General features: G+C 45.6%; 2 protein-coding genes across 3 annotated transcripts; one reads left to right on the top strand and one right to left on the bottom strand.

Annotated features, from left to right (window-relative positions):
* The first annotated feature begins 11 nt into the window (after positions 1-11).
* On the top strand, positions 12-23,016 carry LOC138969298 (scavenger receptor cysteine-rich domain-containing protein DMBT1-like). Of its 2 annotated transcripts, none has more exons than XM_070342052.1 (4): positions 12-105; positions 16,152-16,202; positions 21,773-22,000; positions 22,844-23,016. In XM_070342052.1, the coding sequence occupies exons 1-4, from the start codon at positions 27-29 to the stop codon at positions 22,999-23,001; spliced, it is 516 nt and encodes a 171-aa protein (XP_070198153.1). In that variant the 5' UTR covers positions 12-26; the 3' UTR covers positions 23,002-23,016. The 2 variants fall into 2 exon arrangements, with proteins under 2 accessions (XP_070198153.1, XP_070198152.1); XM_070342051.1 differs by lacking the exon at positions 12-105 and adding an exon at positions 15,160-15,318.
* LOC138969634 (uncharacterized) lies at positions 9,108-10,958 on the bottom strand. Its single transcript, XM_070342492.1, has 2 exons — positions 10,601-10,958; positions 9,108-10,087 (listed from the first exon to the last, which is right to left on the bottom strand). Exons 1-2 carry the CDS (start codon positions 10,956-10,958, stop codon positions 9,108-9,110), a joined length of 1,338 nt encoding a protein of 445 aa, XP_070198593.1.
* Positions 23,017-23,281: the final 265 nt, after the last annotated feature.

The raw sequence follows: 23,281 nt of genomic DNA, 5'->3' as shown, positions 1-23,281 counted from the left end.
ACTTACCAGAAAGCTTAATTACCACCATGAAGACTGTCGCCGCTTTCCTCTTATTCTTCGTGGCCGCGCCAAGCCTAGTGGACTCAGCTTTCTTCAAACGCAAGGGTAAGGCGAACATACAATATTTATGACTTGTCATAAAGTCATTTTCGTTTCAAAGTTTGGGTTGGCCATGCTGATACATGTACATGATGTTTTAATTAACACACGTCAACATATTGTTCACACTCCTCACGCTATCACACACATCATGTAGCCCACACCTGGAGTTGTTGTTCGTGTCGCTGAATTTTATTTCAGCGACTTTTGCATACCATATAATTATTTGTATGCATCCACGTTATATGTTCTTCTTTTTTTCAAATTTGTTTCAATACTTTTCCGCAACTTGTGGCGGAGACCGACAACAAATTTTTACTTCCATATAACCAATCTCCACAATGTGGCGGTAACATCGCCATACACCTGTCTGTAATGATACCTTCTCAGGTGTCATCGCAGAGAGGTACCGCCACGAAAAGAAACAGTTTTAGCAGACCCAGAATTTAAACGCGAACAACAACTCCATGCAATGAGGGCCCGTCGACCTACCGCAGTTTACTCGTTCTGTACATATCAATGGGATTTATCACTTTTTAAAAATTGGTTGTTATCAGCAACTGGGGAGTCACATTTGTGCCCTCTCCGCTTACTGCTTCTCTCTTGCTTCACGCATCCATGCCAAATATACATATCATATGACTAGCCAGTCACTAACCTGTACATGTCCATGCCAATTGACAAAGAAAATTGGTTTGTTTCATAACAACTGGAGAGTCACCTTTGTGCCCTCTCCGATTACTTCAACCATGCCGGACCCATCCCTCCAAACATCTTGACTAGGCAGTTATTCATAATATACATATCTACACGTCCTGAATGGCCAAATACTTGTAATGAACATATGCATAGCCAACACATTGTTTTGTTTCAGCTTTCACAGCATTTGAAAAGTCACATTTGTGCCCTCTCCGTTTACTGCTTCTGCCTCACCGACCATGTATCGCCCTAAAATTACAACATCATCATTTGTATCGCAGCAATTGGAGAGTCACATTTGTGCCCTCTCTGTTTACTGCTTCTGCTTCGCCAACTAGCTGTACCTGACTAGCCCTTTACTCATTATGTACATCCGCCGAGTGCTCCAAGTAAACAAACAACCATCTTAAACACAAATTGGACAACACAAAAATCACCCAAAAAATCAACATCATCATTTGTTTTGCAGCAATTGGAAAATCACATTTGTGCCCTCTTCGTTTGCTGCTTCATAAGTGCGGGTATTACCTTATTAGACTATTGGGATACTTATCCTGTACCTCGTCGCGATATAACCTTCGTGGTTGAAAACGACGTTAAACACCAAATAAATAAAGAAAGAAAGAATCCTGTACCTGTCTCTGATCGCCCTAGTACCCCTCCCCGCCTCTTGCCTGATCCAGTTTTGACTACTCTGCTACTTTGTTTATTCTGATGTAGGTGTTAGGCGCGTTTGATCGATCAGCGCGATCGCGCGATCGCGCTGCGCGTTTGGTGGATCAATCAAACGCGCACACATCGATCGATGTGTGCGCATTTGATCGATGCAAAGAATAGGCTACAAAGAATACAAGAATCGTTAAAACGCGCAGCTCTTATACTTGCGCATTTGGACGATCTGTCACAAAGTAAGTCCCTACCACACACACACATCGCACGCCGGAAGTGAAAAGTCTCTCTTAGTCGCTCAGTCTCTCAGGATCTCTCTCTCTCTGTCTCTCTCTCTCTCTCTCTTAGTCTCAGTCTCTCTCTCTCTCTTCTCTGTCTCTCTCCTCTCTGCTCGCTAGCTGTCTCTCTCTCTTTCTTCTCTCTCTCTCTCTCTCACACACTTTCTCTCTCTCTTAGTCTCTCAGTCTCTCTCTTAGTCTCTCAGTCTCTCCCCCCAATCCCTCCTTCCTCATCTCTGTCCATCCCTCTGACATCTCATGAAAACAGCTGAACTTTTAAATCATTTGCTATTAAAGGACAATTAAACACTCAATGAGCTAATACATGTGAAATGGATGATCAAGTGCAACCTCGACGCATATATACCTGTGATGTGAATGTCTTTGAGGTAGTCTGTGTTTGGTACAATATAATCCCATTTTTTCTTCTTTTTTAAAATGTCTTACAGATTGTTGTTTAGACACTTATAACTAGGCCTACTTCCGGTCATAACTTCCGGTCATTGCCAGCAGACGTGTGTGTGCGTAGTCAGTATGGTGATTTGTGAGACGGATCGTCCAAATGCGCAAGTATATAAGAGCTGCGCGTTTTAACGATTCTTGTATTCTTTGTATTGATCAAACGCGCACACATCGATCGATGTGTGCGCGTTTGATCGATCCACCAAACGCGCAGCGCGATCGCGCGATTGCGCAGATCGATCAAACGCGCCTAACATGGGCATTAAATGCCCCTGACGCCCATCTGCCTGCATGCCTGATCTGTGCGTCTGACGCCCCAGTAGCTGCTAAGTGGGTAGCTGAACCAATTCTAAAGCTATGAGATGTATACTGTTCATCCTGGTACCCTGCGAACTTGAGGGCCGCTCTCAACTCTGTTGCAAAATTCCCCCTGGAGACTGCTTCCCCATTTTGTAATGTGAATAACGGTCCAGGATTGCTACCACGCATTACCATGTATTGATGTAGAGAGCTCACTGCGCACGACAATTCCTCGCCGGTACTTGCTTTTGGGATATGTCGGACCACCGTGCCTTTGCTGTGTTTGTACTGCTTGAAATGGATTTGTACGTCTTGACTGCTCAAGACTACGTCCTGCACTTGTAGGTTATTTTTTGATGCGGTCATTTCTCCTAATCGTAACAGAGCCCGAAACGCGAGGGTACACATAGCTCTAAATCTACATCTATTGAACTGACTGGACAATGTGTTGCTGCTGGCGTTCAAGATGGTATTTAGCATCGGTAAGGTAATAGGCAGTCTAGAATCCACTGTGCCTTTCAGTTTACGGCAACCCGTCAACATCTTTCATGAAAAGAAAAGAAAACATAATATAAGTACATGGCATAACAAGTAAAACGCACCATTCATACCAATGCATCCTAACCATACATACATTTCACAATAAACCTATGAATGTATGACTGTATCATTTGTCAAAATAATCATGACAAATATAGACAAGTAACAATACAGCCAAAATCCTGCAGACACAGAATTCTCTGAAAGAGAATCCACAGTGAGTTAAACAACTCCACAACAGCTAATGTCAAGGGAAGTAACCAACATCTTCCCTTAGGCCTAAGCCTTGCATTGGAAAATGCTCTACATAAATTAACCAACTGCATGAACCGCAACTGCAAAATAATTGTTATTATTAAGTATGTTCATCGCCATGAAGACACATCTTCATCGAGTTGAATAATAACGACAAGAATAAGAAAGATAACTCAGGCATGGGGTAAGCGCAAGCTCCCATGCTTCAAAATGAAGCGTTAGACAACAGTCTATTACTTTACAGGGAAGCGCGACTAAATCATAACGCCTTAGATTAAAAGTCTGTTTTGCATCTATGCGACTGCACAAAATGTTAGGTTGTTTCAGTCGCAAAGTTCTTCTGTAGGCAACCGCCTTTAAAGTGCAACATGGGAATTAATAGTCAAAATTGTGCAGCCTGTAGACAATATCTTCCTATTGTCTGAAATCTTAACTCAGAAGATCTCTATCATTCTCATGCCTGAATTCATCAAACTCATGATACGAGTTCATTACCCAAAATATATGTGTCAACCATAATTCCCGTTCATCAATTGTAGGGGTTTCTGCGCCTAAATCGTAAATAGGTAGCTTTACGGGCCAATGGCACTGAGGGCTTAACTTTGGGCTTTTAACCGACTACTACTCAGACTATACTGATCTCCAGAAATAATATGTGATAAAATGGGGAAAAATGGCAACGATACACATGGGTCTTCTCGACATCAAATATTAGAAGTTATTAACGCTCAATTTCAGCGTCAAATCATGAAAGTAAAATTTTAGAAACTGATCTAGAAAACACATCTCTCTGATAGATTAAAATGGCGTCATCAACTCGAGACCGGTCGGACATCGCCCGGGACCAAATCAGCGTCAAAATGTACATATATGCAAACATCATAGCATCAAATGAAACATAAGAATAAAGCATAAGGAAAGAATACAGCATAAGGAATGAATAAAGCATTTAGTTACTTACAGATTCTCCTCAGTGAGCACACTTGAAACAGTAAACACAAGAGCACAGGTTCACAAGTCGCGATAAATTTGGGCAGAGGTTCGACACTTTCACGACAACAACATATGAGCAGCACCCAGCTCACTCGATGATCGGTCTCACTAAACGCGTCTGCTGATCTAGCCTAATGCTCTCTTTTCAGATGTGGGAATGTCGGGTGGAAGGACAAGGATATATAGCACAGGCAGAGGAGCATACAATTAAGACACCGAAGACAGAGGTTGCTTTAACTTATCTTTTATTGAAGGAAATGTAACTAAAAATAACCACTCAGTTAGCTTATCTAAATCATAAATATTCCAAAACAGTTTAGCTAAATTTGGTTGCAACTAGAAACAATGCTTTAAGTTATAAAATAGAAACAATAAACAGAACTCCAATACAAGAAATAGCAATGCTTACATCTAACCAGAAATAGCAATTATGAATTCTGATATCACTACCAGTACCAGAATCAGCTAGAAACAATAACAGAACCAGAAACAATCTATACATATAATAAAAGAGAGTGTCTGTCTGTGTGTCTGTGTGTCTGTGTGTCTGTGTGTCTGTGGTCGCCATACCTCAGAGATGGCAAGAGGCAGGAACAAGATATTTTGCATGCACACTCCCTAGGTGCCGCAGATGTGCACCTGGGTTTTAGTTTCTCCAGACATTGTTTCCTTCCTCGGATAATGACCCTCCCCATCTATCAATACAGTCTACATAGTACAAGGGAGGTAAGTCATGCTTTGTCACCCACGGAAGGGAGGTAACTCTCATCAAACCAGTATACCGTGTAATTCTCAAGGGTTACCCCCCGCCCCCCGCCCCCCCCCCCCCCCACACACACACCCACACACTAACCCACACACTAACCCTGCCCCCTGCTCCCTGCTCCCTGCCTTCCAGATCATCGCGAATAATGTTTACGAAACGATCGCCTCAGTGAAAGATCACGAGAATTTACAGATTTCTCTCCCCTGTTCAAAAAGGTATGACAATTAACTGGACAGTTCCGGAAATTTCTAGAAGGTAAGGGAGATAACTCTTTTTTGTCTGTGGTCGCCATACCTCTGAGATGGTAAATGATATTAGAGACTCGCTGTTGCTCCTATGAGGGGAAGAAATGAAGAATGAAAAATTAACTGGACAGTTCCGGAAATTTCTAGAAGGTAAGGGAGATAACTCTTTTTTGTCTTACTCTTTTTTTGTATCCAAACAAAGGAGGTAAAGCTAATGATAATGGAATAGCGAGCGTCTTAAATTGCTACAGGGCTCCGCTTACCGGCTCCCGGGCGAAGCCGGGCTTAACTGCTAGTACATATAATAAAAGAGAGTGTCTGTCTGTGTGTCTGTGTGTCTGTCTGTCTGTCTGTGGTCGCCATACCTCAGAGATGGCAAGAGGCAGGAACAAGATATTTTGCATGCACACTCCCTAGGTGCCGCAGATGTGCACCTGGGTTTTAGTTTCTCCAGACATTGTTTCCTTCCTCGGATAATGACCCTCCCCATCTATCAATACAGTCTACATAGTACAAGGGAGGTAAGTCATGCTTTGTCACCCACGGAAGGGAGGTAACTCTCATCAAACCAGTATACCGTGTAATTCTCAAGGGTTACCCCCCGCCCGCTATCATCCCGCCCCCACCCCCCCCCCACACACACTAACCCTGCCCCCTGCTGTGCAAGGCCAGTTCAGTGCCTGGTGATCACATGTAGCAAGCACATAATGCCAGTGATATTACAGACTCTCTATCGCTCCTATGAGGAGAAGAAATGAAGAAGAAAAAGTTAACCGGACAGTTCAGGAAATTTCTAGAAGCAAAGGGAGGTAACTCTTACTTTGTATACATTGAAGGGAGGTATCTTCTCTTCTAATGCAGGCACGCCTGATCAGTCTTTACAGAATATATAGAGTCGATGTTAGACCTGGTTTTCAAGTATCTAGAATTTTCCTAAGAAAAGGAGATAACTCAAGTCAAAAAGTTATTTTTCAGCAAAAAGAGTGTGTTGATGGTGATGCTTTCACACTGTCAGTCCCAGCCTTTTAATCCAAATGTATGAGCTCACACTTTCATCTATCGCTTATTCTCATTGGAATAAGATTCTAGAAGTTTCTGAGAGAGAGGGAAGATCAGAAACACCCGGGCGAAGCCGGGCCTGACTGCTAGTACATATAATAAAAGAGAGTGTCTGTCTGTGTGTCTGTCTGTCTGTCTGTGGTCGCCATACCTCTGAGATGGTAAGAGGCAGGAACAAGATAGTGTGCACGTACACTCCCTAGGTGCCGCAGATGTGCACCTGGGTTTTAGTTTCTCGATTCATTGTTTCCTTTCTCAGGTTATGGACCTCCCATTTTTTTAATACAGCCTATATGGTGCAAGACCAGTTCAGTGCCTACTGTTCACCTGTAGCAAGCACATCATGCCAGTGATATTAGAGACTTGCTATTGCTCCTATGAGGGGAAAAAATGAAGAATGAAAAATTAACTGGACAGTTCCGGAAATTTCTAGAAGGTAAGGGAGATAACTCTTTTTTTGTCTGTGGTCGCCATACCTCTGAGATGGCAAGAGGCAGGAACAAGATAGTGTGCACGTACACTCCCTAGGTGCCGCAGATGTGCACCTGGGTTTTAGTTTCTTGATTCACTGTTTCCTTTCTCAGATTACGGACCTCCCATTTATTGAATACAGCCTATATGGTGCAAGACCAGTTCAGTGCCTACTGTTCACCTGTAGCAAGCACATCACGCCAGTGATATTAGAGACTCGCTATAATTGCTCCTATGAGGGGAAAAAATGAAGAATGAAAAATTAACTGGACAGTTCCGGAAATTTCTAGAAGGTAAGGGAGATAACTCTTTTTTGTCTGTGGTCGCCATACCTCTGAGATGGCAAGAGGCAGGAACAAGATAGTGTGCACGTACACTCCCTAGGTGCCGCAGATGTGCACCTGGGTTTTAGTTTCTTGATTCATTGTTTCCTTTCTCAGATTATGGACCTCCCATTTATTGAATACAGCCTATATGGTGCAAAACCAGTTCAGTGCCTACTGTTCACCTGTAGCAAGCACATCATGCCAGTGATATTAGAGACTCGCTATTGCTCCTAAGAGGGGAAAAAATGAAGAATGAACAATTAACTGGACAGTTCCGGAAATTTCTAGAAGGTAAGGGAGATAACTCTTTTTTGTCTGTGGTCGCCATACCTCTGAGATGGCAAGAGGCAGGAACAAGATAGTGTGCACGTACACTCCCTAGGTGCCGCAGATGTGCACCTGGGTTTTAGTTTCTTGATTCATTGTTTCCTTTCTCAGATTATGGACCTCCCATTTATTGAATACAGCCTATATGGTGCAAAACCAGTTCAGTGCCTACTGTTCACCTGTAGCAAGCACATCATGCCAGTGATATCAGAGACTCGCTATTGCTCCTATCAGGGGAAGAAATGAAGAAAGAAAAATTAACTGGACAGTTCCGGAAATTTCTAGAAGGTAAGGGAGATAACTCTTTTTTTGTATCCAAACAAAGGAGGTAAAGCTAATGATAATGGGATAGCGAGCGTCTTAAATTGCTACAGGGCTCCGCTTACTCCCAGGCGAAGCCGGGTTTAACTGCTAGTATATATATATAAGACCAGAATTTCTAGTGTAAACCAGAAACAATATTTGCCAGAAAGCAGGGAAAAAAGGATTATTCTTATTCTGGTAGCAAACCAGAAATATAAACTATGTGTATATAAATGACCCAGAAACAATATATGTATTTCTGGTGCAAACCCGAAAGCAGTGTAATTAAAAGGTGATTATTCTGGTAGGCACCAGAAATACATATCGACTCGCTGGGGTCTGGCATTTTGGTCATTTTATGAATGAAACTGATGACCGAAACTGCTGAAGTTATGGAGCTGGGAGCGTAATTATCCTCGAATAATGAGGCAATAAATCTCACCACTGTTGACTCAGACACGGGGATTTGGAGTGCTACGCCTTTTTGGTTACAAAAGGTATGTAGCTGGGTCCATGTACGCTTGTAGGCCTGCACTGTACTATCGGATACTGACGCGGTTGCCAGCGCCTGCGCCGTGGCGTCTAACCCAGCGAAGCCGGCAGCGGAGGCACTCTGGTTGGTAGCGATGCTGCTACCGGGCAAAGGAATCGAAAACGCTGCACCTGCAACCGAGATAGCGCATCAGCCACTGAGTTATCTTTTCCTCGCACATGTTTTGCCGTTAGAGTTAAATTTAACTCCAAGCTCTTCAACACGAGTCTACGCACCAGGACCATCACTATCGGTTCTTTCGAAGTCTGTTTGCTAAGGACCGATACCAGGGCGCTATTATCAGTGTGTAGAATGAGCTGTTTATTTTCTAGATCTCTCCCCCAAGTCTCAACAGCCATAACTATGGGATACAATTCAAGCAGCGTGATGTTTTGTTTTGTCCACCATTCGGACCATTTTCCACAAAACCAGGCTGAGCCAAATATGGCGCCATAGCCTATCGACCCTGATGCATCAGTGTATAAGTTCACTTCGTGACATGGGACCTGCCTAAGATCCTGAAACAAACATTTCCCATTGTGCCCTTCCAAAAAAGCAAGCCATAACCTCAAATCCTCCTTTACCTCCTTGGTAAGCCTTATCCTGAAATGGGGAGCCTTCACCCCAATGGTTAGGTCGATCAGTCTGCGTAGAAATAGCCGCCCAGGGATAATCACCTCACATGCAAAGTTTAACAGCCCGAGTATTGCCTGAAGTTGACGGAGGGTAGCTTTGGGACATGCTAACAGTTGTGAAATTTCATTCGTACATTTTGTCAGTTTTTCAACTGGCAAACTCTTCTTCTACAGTATCTATTTCGAATCCCACGAAGGACATGGTTGTCTGTGGACCAAATGTTTTTTCCGGAGACATGGGTAGGCCTAAATCTGAACACATTTCCAAAAAACTCCTGAACTGAAAAGTCCCTACTTCCTTGGACACAGATGCAAGGAAAAAATCATCCAAGATGTGCACCATATTTAACCCCAGCTTCTTTCTCCCTATCCATTCTACGGCCGAGCGGAATGCCTCAAAGATCTTACACGAGGCCGAACATCCCATTTGTAGCGCCAGATCCACATAAAAACAGCCCTTCCACTGAAATACAAACAAATGGTATTCGTCCGGATGCACCGGTATTATCCGAAATGCATGCTTTACATCCGTTTTGCACATAAAAGCTTTTGCACATAGAGTTCTGACAACCATTATTGCCTCTTCTATCGTGGCATATCTTACATGCGAGTGTTCCGGACCTATCCCATCGTTGATCGATTGGCCCTCTGGGAAAGAAAGGTGATGTATCATCCTGAATTCTCCTTTGGCCTTCTTTTCTACTAGACCTACTGGGGAACACTGAAACTGTGGAAAAGGGGGGCTTACGAAAGGACCGTGCATCCGGCCTGCCGAAATTTTTTTTTTGATGTGTTGGTCTACTACTTGGGGTTGCAGAGCTGCCGACTTTAAATTTTTGTGAACTATGCTGGTAACTTTCCCCTGAAACCCCACCCTAAACCCGTGCCTAAACCCATCTAACAGAAACTCTGCCTTTTTGCTATCATATCCCTCTAACCAGAAAGCCAATCGATCCACGCTGACAGGGGTCGGTACATTTTTAGTGGCTGGTTGATGGTCCGGAGCCTCTGGAGGAGGGAAAGGGCCGATCCCCAGACTTTTCGGGGCATTTAGAACCCTGGTGCTTCCCACTCTTGCAGTGGTAGCACAAGTGACTGAACCGGCAAGCATCCCTGTTACATGCACCCCTGGTGTGGAAAGGGTAACAGTAATTTTTGGGGATGCTGTTCTGGCCAGTCCTGGTCATTTGCACTGAGGATGCCCGTCCCCCAATGAATCTGAGGCGAGCCTCTGTGTACAGGTTTGGACAGGCATCCCCCCACTGCAGACGGCCCTGCTCTACCAGCCTCCTAAATGCCCTATCGTATGTCGCCCAATCGGCCCCATCCCGCATCAGGTTTTCCACGTGACGGTAGTGCACCGCCAGCCCTTGTGCCTTGGTAGTGAATTTTGCCAGGTAAATTGACCCGAATATGTTCCATGCTGACCTCCACTTCTCCGCAGTCAGTGAGGTGGTCTTGGCAGAGGTCTCACTAATCCGGACGGAGGGCCCATCCTCTGCACTGTCTATTCTAAGATTAAAGGCGCGCGGTTTGTCCTGTTTGAGCAACAGCGCCAGGTCGATTGCCTCGCCGCTCCACACTCGCGCCTTCATTTTGTCGCCCACAAAGAGATCAACCGGAATAAGGGCCCGGGCTCACCTGCAATCTGCTGTACCAGGCTTGCGCTACCCCCGCATTGTGGCGTTGGCAGCTGTGCTGCTGGCCCTTGTAGTGGCGCTGCTGTTGACTGCAGCGTTGATGTTGTTGCCGGTGCTGTTGGTTCTGCCGTTCCCTGCTGCCCCGCGATGTGTTGGACTTGTGCAGCCAGCGCTCGATTCTCCTGCCGCAGCTGTTCCTGTCCTTCAGATAGCCTCCGGAGTTCTGCCAGGACAGCTTCAATCGGTGACGCCTGTGTTACCGTGTTGTCGGCCGCCTGGTGTTGGGAAGCAGCGCTTGCCGTGGCATTCGGTCGGGTTCTAGCCGGCCGCTTCGAGGTTGCTGGCTTTCTTGGCGGCATCCTGTGATTTCTGCTGATAATGAAATAATTGCAGTATCACTGTGGGTGTCCCCTTATTAAAGACCCACTCCCACCATCTAATGTGTCGGATACTGGTTGTCCACCGATTCTGCAGCTGCAATAAATTAAACACTTCAATCTTACTCTGACTATGTGGCGTGCCGCCGCCGACTGCTTTCTGCCTGAAATAGTCAATGTCAGATGTAATTTATTGGTGGATTTGTCTCCATTAACTCTCATAGTCATATGCAACCACACATGGTCTTAGTCTATCATCCGAGACTGACCGCCCTGAATTTTCTTACAACTGCTATCTGGTCTTCTGTCAACAGCCACACCCCGGCTGTGACTCCATTGCACGCACTCATGTTCTGAGTCTATGACCGACCGCATTACAATTTCTTATCGCTAATACCTGGTCTCTTGTCATCAGCACACACACCAGCTGTGACTCCATAGCACACACACATGCTCTGAGTCTATGACCGACTGCCCTGAAATTTTCTTATCGCTAATACCTGGTCTCATGTCATCAGCACACACACCGGCTGTGACTCCATAGCACACACACATGCTCTGAGTCTATGACCGACCGCCCTGAAAGTTCTTATCGCTAATACCTGGTCTCATGTCATCAGCACACACACCGGCTGTGACTCCATAGCACACACACATGCTCTGAGGCTATGACCGACCGCCCTGAACTTCTTATCGCTAATACCTGGTCTCATGTCATCAGCACGCACACCGGCTGTGACCCCATAGCACACACACATGCTCTGAGTCTATGACCGACCGCCCTGAAATTTCTTATCGCTAATACCTGGTCTCATGTCATCAGCACACACACCGGCTGTGACTCCATAGCACACACTCATGCTCTGAGTCTATGACCGACCGCCCTGAAATGTCTTATCGCTAATATATGGTCTCATGTCATCAGCACACACACCGGCTGTGACTCCATAGCACACACACGTGCTCTGAGTCTATGACCAACCGCCCTGAAATTCCTTATCGCAAGTACCTGGTATCATGGGACATCAATACCGTAACCCTTACCACTATTGTCACAGCCGCACAAAACAAGCCTGGCAGAACTGATGAGTAGTTGAACTTGTGATGTTTAATCAACATACTGCACCGTCAAACTGAAAACAATGTAACATAACAATCACTCGACCATACTAATAATGAACAACAACTACTAACATTACACTGACACAACAAAAACAAAGGGAAACAACCTGTGAAACTTGTCATTTTGAAAAACGGTTCTGTTACACTTAAAGGGAGATAATAAGAATTCTACCAACTTAGAAAAAGAGCTCTGATCATTACCTTTATCTCTTACACACTTTACACAAAAAAAGGGAATAACAAAACAAACCAAAAACTTATTCTGAATCACAGGTAAGCACACTGTTGACTGGGAAAATGGTTAAAAACAAAATAACTATGAAACGTTATCCTTTGGCACAAATGCATTTCCATACACTACCAACCGTTTAATTAAAAGGCAAACATGTATAAAATACCACTCTTACTTGAATTTGACACACTGAACACTAATTAAACAGTGAAATAAACTTTGTAAAAGTGCGCACATCATGGCGAATACTGAAACACCACATGGTGAAAGACTGTACCAAAAAACGTACAAAACAATAAACTTTTACTTACTACAAGACAAATATAATTATTCCTGAATAGAAAATTAACAATAGAAACAAATTGAACAATATTTACCCAATGATGGCCTTTGTGCGTCATGTTTATGGCTGATGTTAATGGAACAAAAAACTGTGGCTTATACTAAGAAAAATGGCAGACAGGAAGCGCCGGAACAGGAAGCGCACCTCATTCTTACAGCAAAATGTTCCTGCATATTCTGAATAAACCTTTAATCTATTTTACACATATTTGTTGTAAAATTAATAGCTAAATAAAATCTAAAAACTATCAAACTTGTAGAACTTTACTGATCAAAAAGAGCAACAACAAAAAAGCTGGATCTGGAACAGATTTGGACTAACATGATTTAAAGATGGATATGGCATAGGATTTCGCGTGGCGCCTTTCACAACTATTACTGGCATGGAAGTAGGCTCCCAAAAAGGGGGCCAAAACGCCCCGTCCTATACTACTGCCTTTTAGTTCTCTGTATCTGTAAGTTACCCTACACTTGTGGGAGTTGTGTGCCAGAATCACTCGTGCTGTTTACCTGACACTGACAGTGAAACCTTCTTCCACTTGTAATGTAACTGTTTTTCTGACAGACCCCTTTTAACAACCCATTGCCCTGCCAACGTGCAAAACAGCTTTTTTCAATGATTTATACAGTCTGCACTGCCCGCACGGTGCCAGGTGCACCCCATCAGCTAGGAAGCTGCGCCTCAGTGTGTTATATTTCTGGGCATTCTGTAGAGGAAAGAAGACAAAATCATGTGTCCAGAAGAACAACCCCGCCGTGTTATTCACTTCTGCGGCCAGCTTTTCGTTCACCTCTTGGGCCTTGGTATTGTAGTCCTCATGCATTGCACGCCCCTTCCCTGTAGGATGAAATCGAGGCATTAGTTGACATATCATGACCGCTCTGATGTGGAACTTCGTCTTCAAATGCGTGGCTGTCGCCAACAATTGAGCAGCGATCAGTTCTGCCGAGTCCCTTGGGAAAATATCGTTATCCCCAATCAACAAAATCAACAACGCAGTCGAGTGACTAATCATAGTCATATGTACTCACAAAGATTTTTTATCTTCCAGCCTCCGACCCCCTTCATGGACACCTTGCATTGCTGAAATCCAAAATGATTATCCACTAGCCCATCCCTCTCAGCGAACTCGCTAAGTCTTCGCACAAACGAATGACCGTACACCATGATATTCCCCCACTTGCAGGATGACCTAGATTCCGCTGATCTAGCCATTGTTTTCCGAACAAAGACCTGTACTTATGCTCAACGCTAACTACACTGATCACCACAGTTTTTTCCCAAAAAAATTGCGTCAATTACCCCTCAACCTTACGAGGTATAACTTGACCACATAAAAACATCAAATTCAATACTTATTCCTTCGACCCACGTCGAATCCCCTTCGATGCAAGCTTGTCCGTGCTGTAGCGTCCCTTTTTGAGAAGTGGCCTTGACCCTTGATAGCAAATCTATCATGACAAGAAAGGTGGACTAGGCCAGTGGACTCAAAATAAAATGGGATCGGTCTTGAGACCTGTAACTAACTCCTCAACTTAAATTTCATTTAGTCAAGTAGCTGTCGAACTCACAGAATGAAACTGAACGCAACGCAATGCAGCAAGACCGTATACTCGTAGCATCGTCACTCCACCGCCCGTGGCAAAGGCAGTGCCCGTGGAATTGACAAGAAGAGCTCGGTATTCGTTGCGCTGAGAAGGATAGCACGCTTTTCTGTACCTCTCTTCGTTTTAACTTTCTGAGCGTGTTTTTAATCCAAACATATCATATCTATATATTTTTGGCATCAGGAACCGACAAGGAATAAAATTAAAGTGTTTTTAAAATGATTTCGAAAAAAAAATTTGATAATAGTTTTTATATATTTAATTTTCAGAGCTTGTTTTTAATCCGAATATAACATATTTATATGTTTTTGGAATCAGCAAATGATGGAGAATAAGATAAACGTAAATTTGGATCGTTTTATAAATTTTTATTTTTTTTTTACAATTTTCAGATTTTTAATGACCAAAGTCATAAATTAATTTTTAAGCCACCAAGCTGAAATGCAATACCGAACCCCGGGCTTTGTCGAAGATTACTTGACCAAAATTTCAACCAATTTGGTTGAAAAATGAGGGCGTGACAGTGCCGCCTCAACTTTCACGAAAAGCCGGATATTACGTCATCAAAGACATTTATCAAAAAAATGAAAAAAACGTTCGGGGATTTCATACCCAGGAACTCTCATGTCAAATTTCATAAAGATCGGTCCAGTAGTTTAGTCTGAATCGCTCTACACACACACACACACACGCACACACGCACGCACACACACACGCACATACACCACGACCCTCGATGTTAAAATATTTAGTCAAAACTTGACTAAATATAAAAAGGCTTTGGGTGGGGGGGGGGGGGGGGGTGGGGGTGGGAGTTAGGGGATTGTGAGTATAGGTGCATGTAGTATCTGTATATAGATTCTCGAGCATATAAATACCGCCGCTGATAAACAGATGTACCAGAAAGCGCCGAACACTTACCAGAAAGCTTAATTACCACCATGAAGACTGTCGCCGCTTTCCTCTTATTCTTCGTGGCCGCGCCAAGCCTAGTGGACTCAACTTTCTTCAAACGCAGGGGTTATTTCAAGAGCTGCAGTAAGTAGAAATTAAACAAACAGTTTTCAGTTATTAGGCATATGTGCTGATTTGTGACCGAATTCCTTGCTGGGAGTGCAATTTCACTATGCAAGCTTTTTTTTGCGTTTGAATCGCAAATTCGATCAGTTCTTCGACTTTTTATAATGCTCACAGATATCAATGACTATTACAGATGAAACCCGTACGGATTAAGTTACCAAAGTCTGTAACCAAGCAAATGCGCGCACATTCACCGCTCTCAGAGGCGGAAGGGTAGGACGGAAAAGTATAGTGCGCATCAGTGACGAATTTTTTCTCTGCAAACATTACCCAAACACAGCAGTGAACAATCAAACACTTATGTTAACGTTTTTTCTGATATTGTATGGTGACATATCTACAAACCCTAAGACGACCTGTGAAGCTGATGGGGCATGAATGAGAGACAGCTTTTGGCCACGAGTATTCTTTTAAACGTAGAATGATTAAATGTTGAATTATTACCTTTGAAACAGTAAATAAATATATCGATAGTCATGACTTTTGTAATTTGTTCTGCAGAAAGAGAGAGAGAGAGAGAGAGAGAGAGAGAGAGAGAGAGAGAGAGAGAGAGTCAGACAGAGAGAGAGAGAGAGAAAGAGAGAGAGAGAGAGTCAGACAGAGAGGGAGAGAGAGAGAGAGAGAGAGAGAGAGAGTCAGACAGAGAGGGAGAGAGAGAGAGAGAGTCAGACAGAGAGGGAGAGAGGGAGAGAGAGAGAGAGAGAGAGAGAGAGAGAGAGAGAGAGAGAGAGAGAGAGAGAGAAAGAGACTAACTGTGAATATTGAAATGTGATTTGATATTCTGTTGGCAGGTTGCTCATCTTTGAAACAAGCATTTGAGGACCTGCAGGGGGACGTACAAGGTTCGTATATTAGATTCTGCTAATTAAGGTCTCTGTTCATTTTCATTTTCATTTTCATTACTTTATTGTCCCATCACTGGGAAATTCGGGTTGCTTCCTCCCAGTGGAAAGCTAGCAGCAACGCAGTCGCGCTACCCAGGTGTCTGCGTTTTTAGGTGTATTCAGCCACCTGCGCTTATGGCAGAATGACCAAAGTCTTTTACGTGCCATTGTGATGACACGGGGGTGGGACATGGCTTCCGTCTCTGGGTCTGCACGTAAAGTTGACCCGTGTCCGTCCCGGCCCGAATTCGAACCTGCGACTTTCCGATCACAATTCCAGTGCTCTACCAACTGAGCTACCGGGGCCCCAAAGGAAGGACCATATAAAAATGTATAAACATGTATGAACCACATTCTATGCCTTTGCAGATTTACAATTCACAATGCGCGAAGTTGAATATTCTATTCTACGACGATTTCATTCTCAAGATTTCCCACTTTATTGATACAACACACACAATTAAAGATTAAATTAATCTTCATTGTCACGAATGTAAGAGTGTCGAAAAATCACCATAAAGCGCCTTTTTATTTTATTTTAATGTAGACATACACAAAAAAGCTCAGTAACATGATATGGGGAGATGAGTTCCGTAAGTGTCAGGCGAAGGCGAATCGCTCTGCCAAACCCCCTTTCTTCGTGGTTGTTAAAAAACAAAATTCTCGTTTGTTTTATGTGAGCTGCGTTGTGTCGAGTTAAAATGTTATGCTGATGTAGCAAAGTGCACTTCGCTACCCTAAACACTCTAATCATCGCATAGCGAAACAGCCTTGTGTACAGTACAAAACGGGATACCCATCCCATAGCAGACGATACGATGATGCGCGCGCACATTGCCGGCGCAAATAAAATACCTTTCTTTATATATCTACCTAACTTCTATCTTTCAAAGTCCCTTTTATCTTTGATACGGTCCTAATTATATTTAGGTTTGCATAGAAGTCACTGATTAGGCTGGATGGCTGCATATTATTGTGTTATTTACGATAATGCTTCGAACTGACCAAAGCGTCACTCTGACATTGACCGGTTTTCACGTATCGTCGAGAGAAATTGATTCTCACAAACTCATCTTTGTCTTTTCAATCATTGTTTTGTCATTTTTGTATCACTATTACATATCCCGTACCTATGTTGCATATGATTTTAGTTTGTTTATAAGGATTTGGTTGTAATGAGTGATGCTTGGTTCCTCTGCAAAGATTGCTAATTTATGCAGACAGGTACTCGCGCAGGAATTTAGCCGATTCCATTTACTTTCGGACTTTACCGCTTCGTACTAAGTCAATGTATAATTTTCCCCCAAGTAACGCATATCATGATGTTTGTCTAGGGTTCTTCTTTTTATCTGTATGATTTATGAGTTTGTCCATTATTCCAGTTTAGAGAGTTTTGTAATTTTCCGCACTGAAGTTGGTTCAGTGCCTTCACTAGGACCATTGTTTTTGCATCTTACTAAATAAATATAAGTTTTTACGAAATGTGATCTATTGCAATGGAAAGCTAAAGGTCGTAGCTTTAATTTGATGTATTGTTTGTTATGATTGGTTATGTATTTGTTTAAATAACGTAGGGTAAAGCAAGTGTAAGAAACACAGATTTCGTGTTTCTGGCCGTATTCAGGCGATTTTTATTCTCGGCGGACGGTGCTTTCTGTGCAGTCCGCGCCGGGGCTATAAGTATAGGCCGGACACCGGCATAAGCATGCATTCGCTCCTAGCAGCTGAACACGACACTACACTTGCTTTGCTGTCTACGGGTTTCGCCTTCGGCCTCTACGTTTCCTTGCATTGTTTTCTTAAATAAAAAGTTGAAACAAGACGCTTGGACTTGGGCTTCGTGTACCTACATCTACTACTACCCTTCCACTCCTCCACTACATTTGGCGCTGCGAGCAGGGTCCAGAAGCATCAACTGAAAGAAGACAGTACAGGCAAACATGGCGGACGAGGCAAACACCCCCAACCTGCGGCTCTGCAAGCTGAGGCGTTTCACCGGCGAGGGCGACTGCGCCGAGACTTTCATCCAGGAGGCCAAGCTGATCCTGCAGCTACAGACGGTCCCTGCACTTGCTGCAGCGGCATGGATCCTGGGAGCGCTGGACGGAAGGGCTCGACAGGAGGTCATCAGGCGACCAGCAGCAGAGGTCAACACGCCGGCCAAAATTTACGCCATCTTGGAGCAGACGTGGGGCGACCAGCGAGAGAGTGTCGCGCTGGCTGCCGCCTTCCACAGGCGACAACAAGGTCTCGGCGAGTCTGTTAGCGAGTACGCCAGCCACCTACGCGCTGCATGGGCCAAGACCAATGCTGCCGAGGCCAACACACTGAACGACAATACGCTGCGCAAGACCTTCGCCACAGGACTCCACCCACAATCCCTGAAGCGTGACATGTGCCGCTTCCTGCGAGAAAAGCCGGCCGCCACCTTCGACGAGGTCACCAGCGAGGCCATGCGATGGATGCGGGAAGATAGCCCTGCTGAAGCAACAGCTGAACAAGTCTTCGCTGCACCGGACCCCTCCATCGCAAGGCTCGAAGCACGCATCGCTGCCCTCACCACGGAGACAGAGTCCCTCAAGCTACAACTGGCGTCACAACCACCACCAGCTGCACCGACGTACCACCATCACCAACAGCAGAACCATCAACCCCAGTGCAACTGGTGTGGCAGAGTCGGCCACCGGGAATCCGACTGCTTCCAGAAACAGCGGTACCACAACAAACAGCGGCATCGGCCCCGACCACAGCAACAACAACAACAGCACCAGCAGCATGAAAAACTTTTAACCCCCGCTGTCACAAAACATTCAGCGGGGGGTAGGAAGAAGAAGACCTCACTCACCGGCCAGTGTCCAACTGCCGATATCTCAATCAACGGACGCCCGGCCGAAGCTCTACTCGACACAGGCAGCGAGGTGACGACCGTCACCGACACATGGGTGGCCCAGCATCTCTCCCACTGCGACATCAGTGCCTGCCACGTCACCCTTCGAGCTGTCAACGGCGCTGAAGTTCCTTACTCCGGGGTCATCGTCGTCGACATCTCCATCCTGGGCCACCTCTGCAAGGATGTTCCAGTCCTTGTCGTCAAGGAGCCTACCGAGCCGTTCATGCAGAACCGCAAGAAGCGACTGCCGGTCTTGGTGGGCATGAACGTCCTTTCCACTTGTCTGCCCCAGATGTCCAACCTCCCTCCTTCCCTGCAAGCTGCTGTCCGGGAAGTTCGACTAGATCGCAACTCAACACGTGGTCTAGCTCGGACTTCCACTCCCTGCTCAATCCCTGCCTACTCCATGGCCACAATCCGGGTTACCAGCAACCAGAGGTACACTCGGCAATTGCTGGCTTCCCCCCTTTCCCATCCCCTTCCTGGCGGTCTGCTGACTGTCCCCACCTTGGTCGCTGGGGACCCCTCCTGCCGGTTCATCAGGATTGCAAACCTCTCTCCTGAGGACAAGACGCTGCCTGCCAGAACGCCGATCGCCACACTGCACGCCACTGACACAGTCGAGAGCCAGTCCGACGTCACCTACAGCGCTACAGTCAACGAGCTAGTCATCTCCACGCAGCGCCTGTCTTCAGGAGACACGAAAACACCGGCACCAGCTCCATTCCATCTGCCAGACTTCAATGGAACCAGCAGCCAGAAGCAACGCCTCGAAGAGCTGCTGAGCAAACGAGCTGACGCGTTCCAGACCACTCCAGCAGACTTGGGCTACTGCGACGCCGTCCACCACAAATTGAGGACGACAGACTCCAAACCCGTCGCCCAGCCTTACCGCCGCATTCCCCCAAACAATTTCAAGGAGGTGCAAGAGCATTTGAAGGAGCTGCTCGACCGCAATATCATCACAGAGAGCCATAGCCCTTACGCTGCCCCAATTGTCATCGTCAGGAAGAAGGACGGCTCCATCCGCCTCTGCGTCGACTACCGCCGGCTCAATTCCAAGACAGTCGGCGACGCCTACCCGCTGCCACGAATCCAGGAGTCCTTTGACGCACTGGTGGGGTCTCAATACTTCTCGACCCTCGACCTGGCCAGCGGCTACCACCAGATTGCGATGGACCCGGCGGACCAGCACAAGACGGCGTTTGTCACCCCCATGGGCCTCTACGAATACACACGCATGCCCATGGGACTCATCTCTGCCCCAGCCACGTTCCAGCGTCTTATGCAGACCACGATGTCAGAGTTCTTGTTCCAGTTCTTGCTCGTCTACCTGGACGACCTTCTCGTCTACTCCAAGACCTTTGACGAGCACCTGGAACACCTCGACTGCCTGCTGGAACGTCTTATCAAGACCGGCCTCAAGATCCGTCCAGACAAGTGTCAGTTCCTTCGCCGCCAGGTCACCTATTTGGGCCACACAATTTCGGCAGAGGGCATCAGCTGTGAAGCCGGCAAGGTCGACGCCGTGGTCAACTGGCCTACGCCCACGACCACAACTGAAGTCCGCAGCTTCCTCGGGTTTGCAAGCTATTACCGGCGCTTCATTGCCAAGTTTTCGAAGCTCGCGGGTCCTCTGCACGACCTGGTGGCAGAGGCCGAAAAAGGCACCAAGAAGAAGAAGAAAACAGACCTGAGGCACCTCTGGCAAGACACGCATCAAGCCACTTTCGACGCCATGAAGCGAGCCCTGACCTCGGCCCCAGTCCTTGCCTACGCTGAAAATAATCTTTACAATCCCCCCTCAGCCCTCGAGAATGCCTCTCCACAAGTTGACACCATTGGGGACTGCTGATGATATAGATCCTAGCAGAAGTCTATCATACCATCATACTATCATACTACTTGTAGTATTTCATTCACTTGTGATCTTAGTCAATTTAGTCAGGTATTAAACGGGTGTCATTACAATCCTAACACAAGCCTTGAGAACTACAAGGCAAAAATGATCAAGATGGCGACATCGGGGTCTCTCAGATTATAAAAAGGGTTCATGCAAGTAACATGTCATCATAGTACTTAAGCTTTTACTCGAGAATGCCTCTCTACAATATGACTCCATTTGCAGTAGGGCCCTGCAGATTATGTATATATTCAAGTAAGTATAATTAACAATTCTCACGCAGACCTCGAAAACGCCCCTCAGATGAAACCATTTGGGCCCTGAAGATTATCTTTGTCAGCAACACAAAAAAGTGGTAATCGTCATTACAATCCTAATGGAGACCTCAAGAAGACCCCCCCCCCCCCCCCCCCCACCCTCACAAGATGACACCATTTGGACACTGTAGAGTATCCTAGTAAGCAACATATTTCAGTGGTAAGTGTCATTACATTCTTCATGTAGACCTCGAGAATCTGCCCACCCCCCCCCCCCCCACAAGATGACACTATCTGAAGAGTATCCTGGTTAGCAACAGATTCAAGTTGTAATTGTCAGTACAATCCACGTGCAGACGCCGAGAAGCCCCTCCCCCACCCCACACCCCCCCTACGCCTCGCATGATCACACTATTTGTACCCTGAAGATTACCCTCGAAGTAACATATGAAAGTGATTATAATCAATCTTCACGCAGTTCTCCAGAATGCGCCTCCACTAGATAACGTCACCGGGCCCCTGCAGACGCAAGTGACCAGCCTGCAGAACCAAACGGACAACCAGCAAGCAGCGCTGGACATGCTGACGTCACAGTGCGACTGCCAGTCCTACGAAGAGCGCCTGGACAGCCTGAACGCCTCTCTAATCGCTTTGCAGGCCATTGTAGAGGCACTCGTGATGGACCCTCCCATGTCCGACCTCAACGGTAGGCCAGTCTTCTATGTCCATGTTCAAATCGATTGTAATCACTGATCCCACTCTGTTAGCCATGTACGTACACGCAAGAGAAGAGATTGGAACGTGTACGTTTTTCAAAGGCGACAGCGACTTGAAATCGCCTGGTGCCTGTCTAAACTCACTGCGATCGCGTATGACTGGGAAATGCTTTAACGCATTAATCATTGTTACTTTTTCTTTCGAGTTTTTACGGCCAGATGCGAATGATCGCATTCAAATTGAACTTCAACCTGATATTTCTTCGAGAATATTACTTTGTGTCTGAATGCCAAGACATGAATGTACTGTTTTATAACTTGTAAAACTCCTTACTTTTGACTTTTTGTTGAAAGCAGGGCCCACTGCACTCAACTTGAAGGTAAAACTATGTAACATATGTGGGGGTGTGCCAGCTTTAGATAAAGACATCGGTGATAGGGAAACTCCAATGTCCTGTGAAAGGCCCAGTCATTTCAGCGAAAGCAATTGGGCTTACCATTTTAGATCTGCCCAGACGTTTTCATGGGAAAAGGCGATCACTTCACTTGGACAGATGCCAGGAATCAACGGCACGGAGAATTTCTGTGCAGAGTGTTGTTTCATGAATTAATTTATTTTAAAGCAAATGTTGTCAATTTTTGAAAATAATACATAACAAAAATATCGCTTCTTGCACAGGAAACGGTCGGGATATTGATGTTTGGTATATGTTCAAGAGCAGGGGTGGTCTTATCCCACACAATGCCCTGGCAAACGTGAGCTAGTGAGCAGAAGTGGTTCTACGGGAAAGCCTGCACTGTGCCTTTCACGGCCTTTTTGTGGTGGTTTTCAGGCACTCTTCGCTTGGTGAATAACTTCAACAATGAGACGAACCAAGGTCGTTTGGAGATTGTCATCAATGGGGAATGGGGCACGATTTGTCAGGACTTCTGGAGCAAGAATGATGCCATCGTAGCCTGCAACCAGCTGGGATTGCCTAGGTATTATTAATGTTGACGGACACACACGCACAAACACACACACACACTCACACCCACGCACGCACGCACACACGCACGCACACACGCATGTACACACGCACGCACGCACGCATGCACACACGCATGCACGCACGCACTCATACACGCGCACATTAACACGCACAAATAGATACACACACGCAAACACATACACACACACAAGCTCACGCACGAACGTACGCACGCACACACGCGATTATACATTCACACACAAACACACACACACACACACACACACACACACACACACA

Source organism: Littorina saxatilis, linkage group LG6 (assembly GCF_037325665.1).
Source record: "Littorina saxatilis isolate snail1 linkage group LG6, US_GU_Lsax_2.0, whole genome shotgun sequence".
Lineage (NCBI taxonomy): Eukaryota > Metazoa > Mollusca > Gastropoda > Littorinimorpha > Littorinidae > Littorina > Littorina saxatilis.
This window is presented reverse-complemented; position numbering and strand designations above follow the sequence as displayed.

What these genes read in the sequence shown, in the direction of transcription:
- LOC138969634 (XM_070342492.1), bottom strand. Translation starts at nt 10,958, where the DNA reads ATGCCGCCAAGAAAGCCAGCAACCTCGAAGCGGCCGGCTAGAACCCGA. An exon ending in CCTGGTACAGCAGATTGCAG is followed by an intron (nt 10,088 to 10,600) that starts GTGAGCCCGGGC and finishes TTTCCACACCAG; the next exon opens with GGGTGCATGTAACAGGGATG.
- LOC138969298 (XM_070342051.1), top strand. Translation starts at nt 15,222, where the DNA reads ATGAAGACTGTCGCCGCTTTCCTCTTATTCTTCGTGGCCGCGCCAAGC. An exon ending in GGGTTATTTCAAGAGCTGCA is followed by an intron (nt 15,319 to 16,151) that starts GTAAGTAGAAAT and finishes TTCTGTTGGCAG; the next exon opens with GTTGCTCATCTTTGAAACAA. An exon ending in TCCCATGTCCGACCTCAACG is followed by an intron (nt 22,001 to 22,843) that starts GTAGGCCAGTCT and finishes GGTGGTTTTCAG; the next exon opens with GCACTCTTCGCTTGGTGAAT.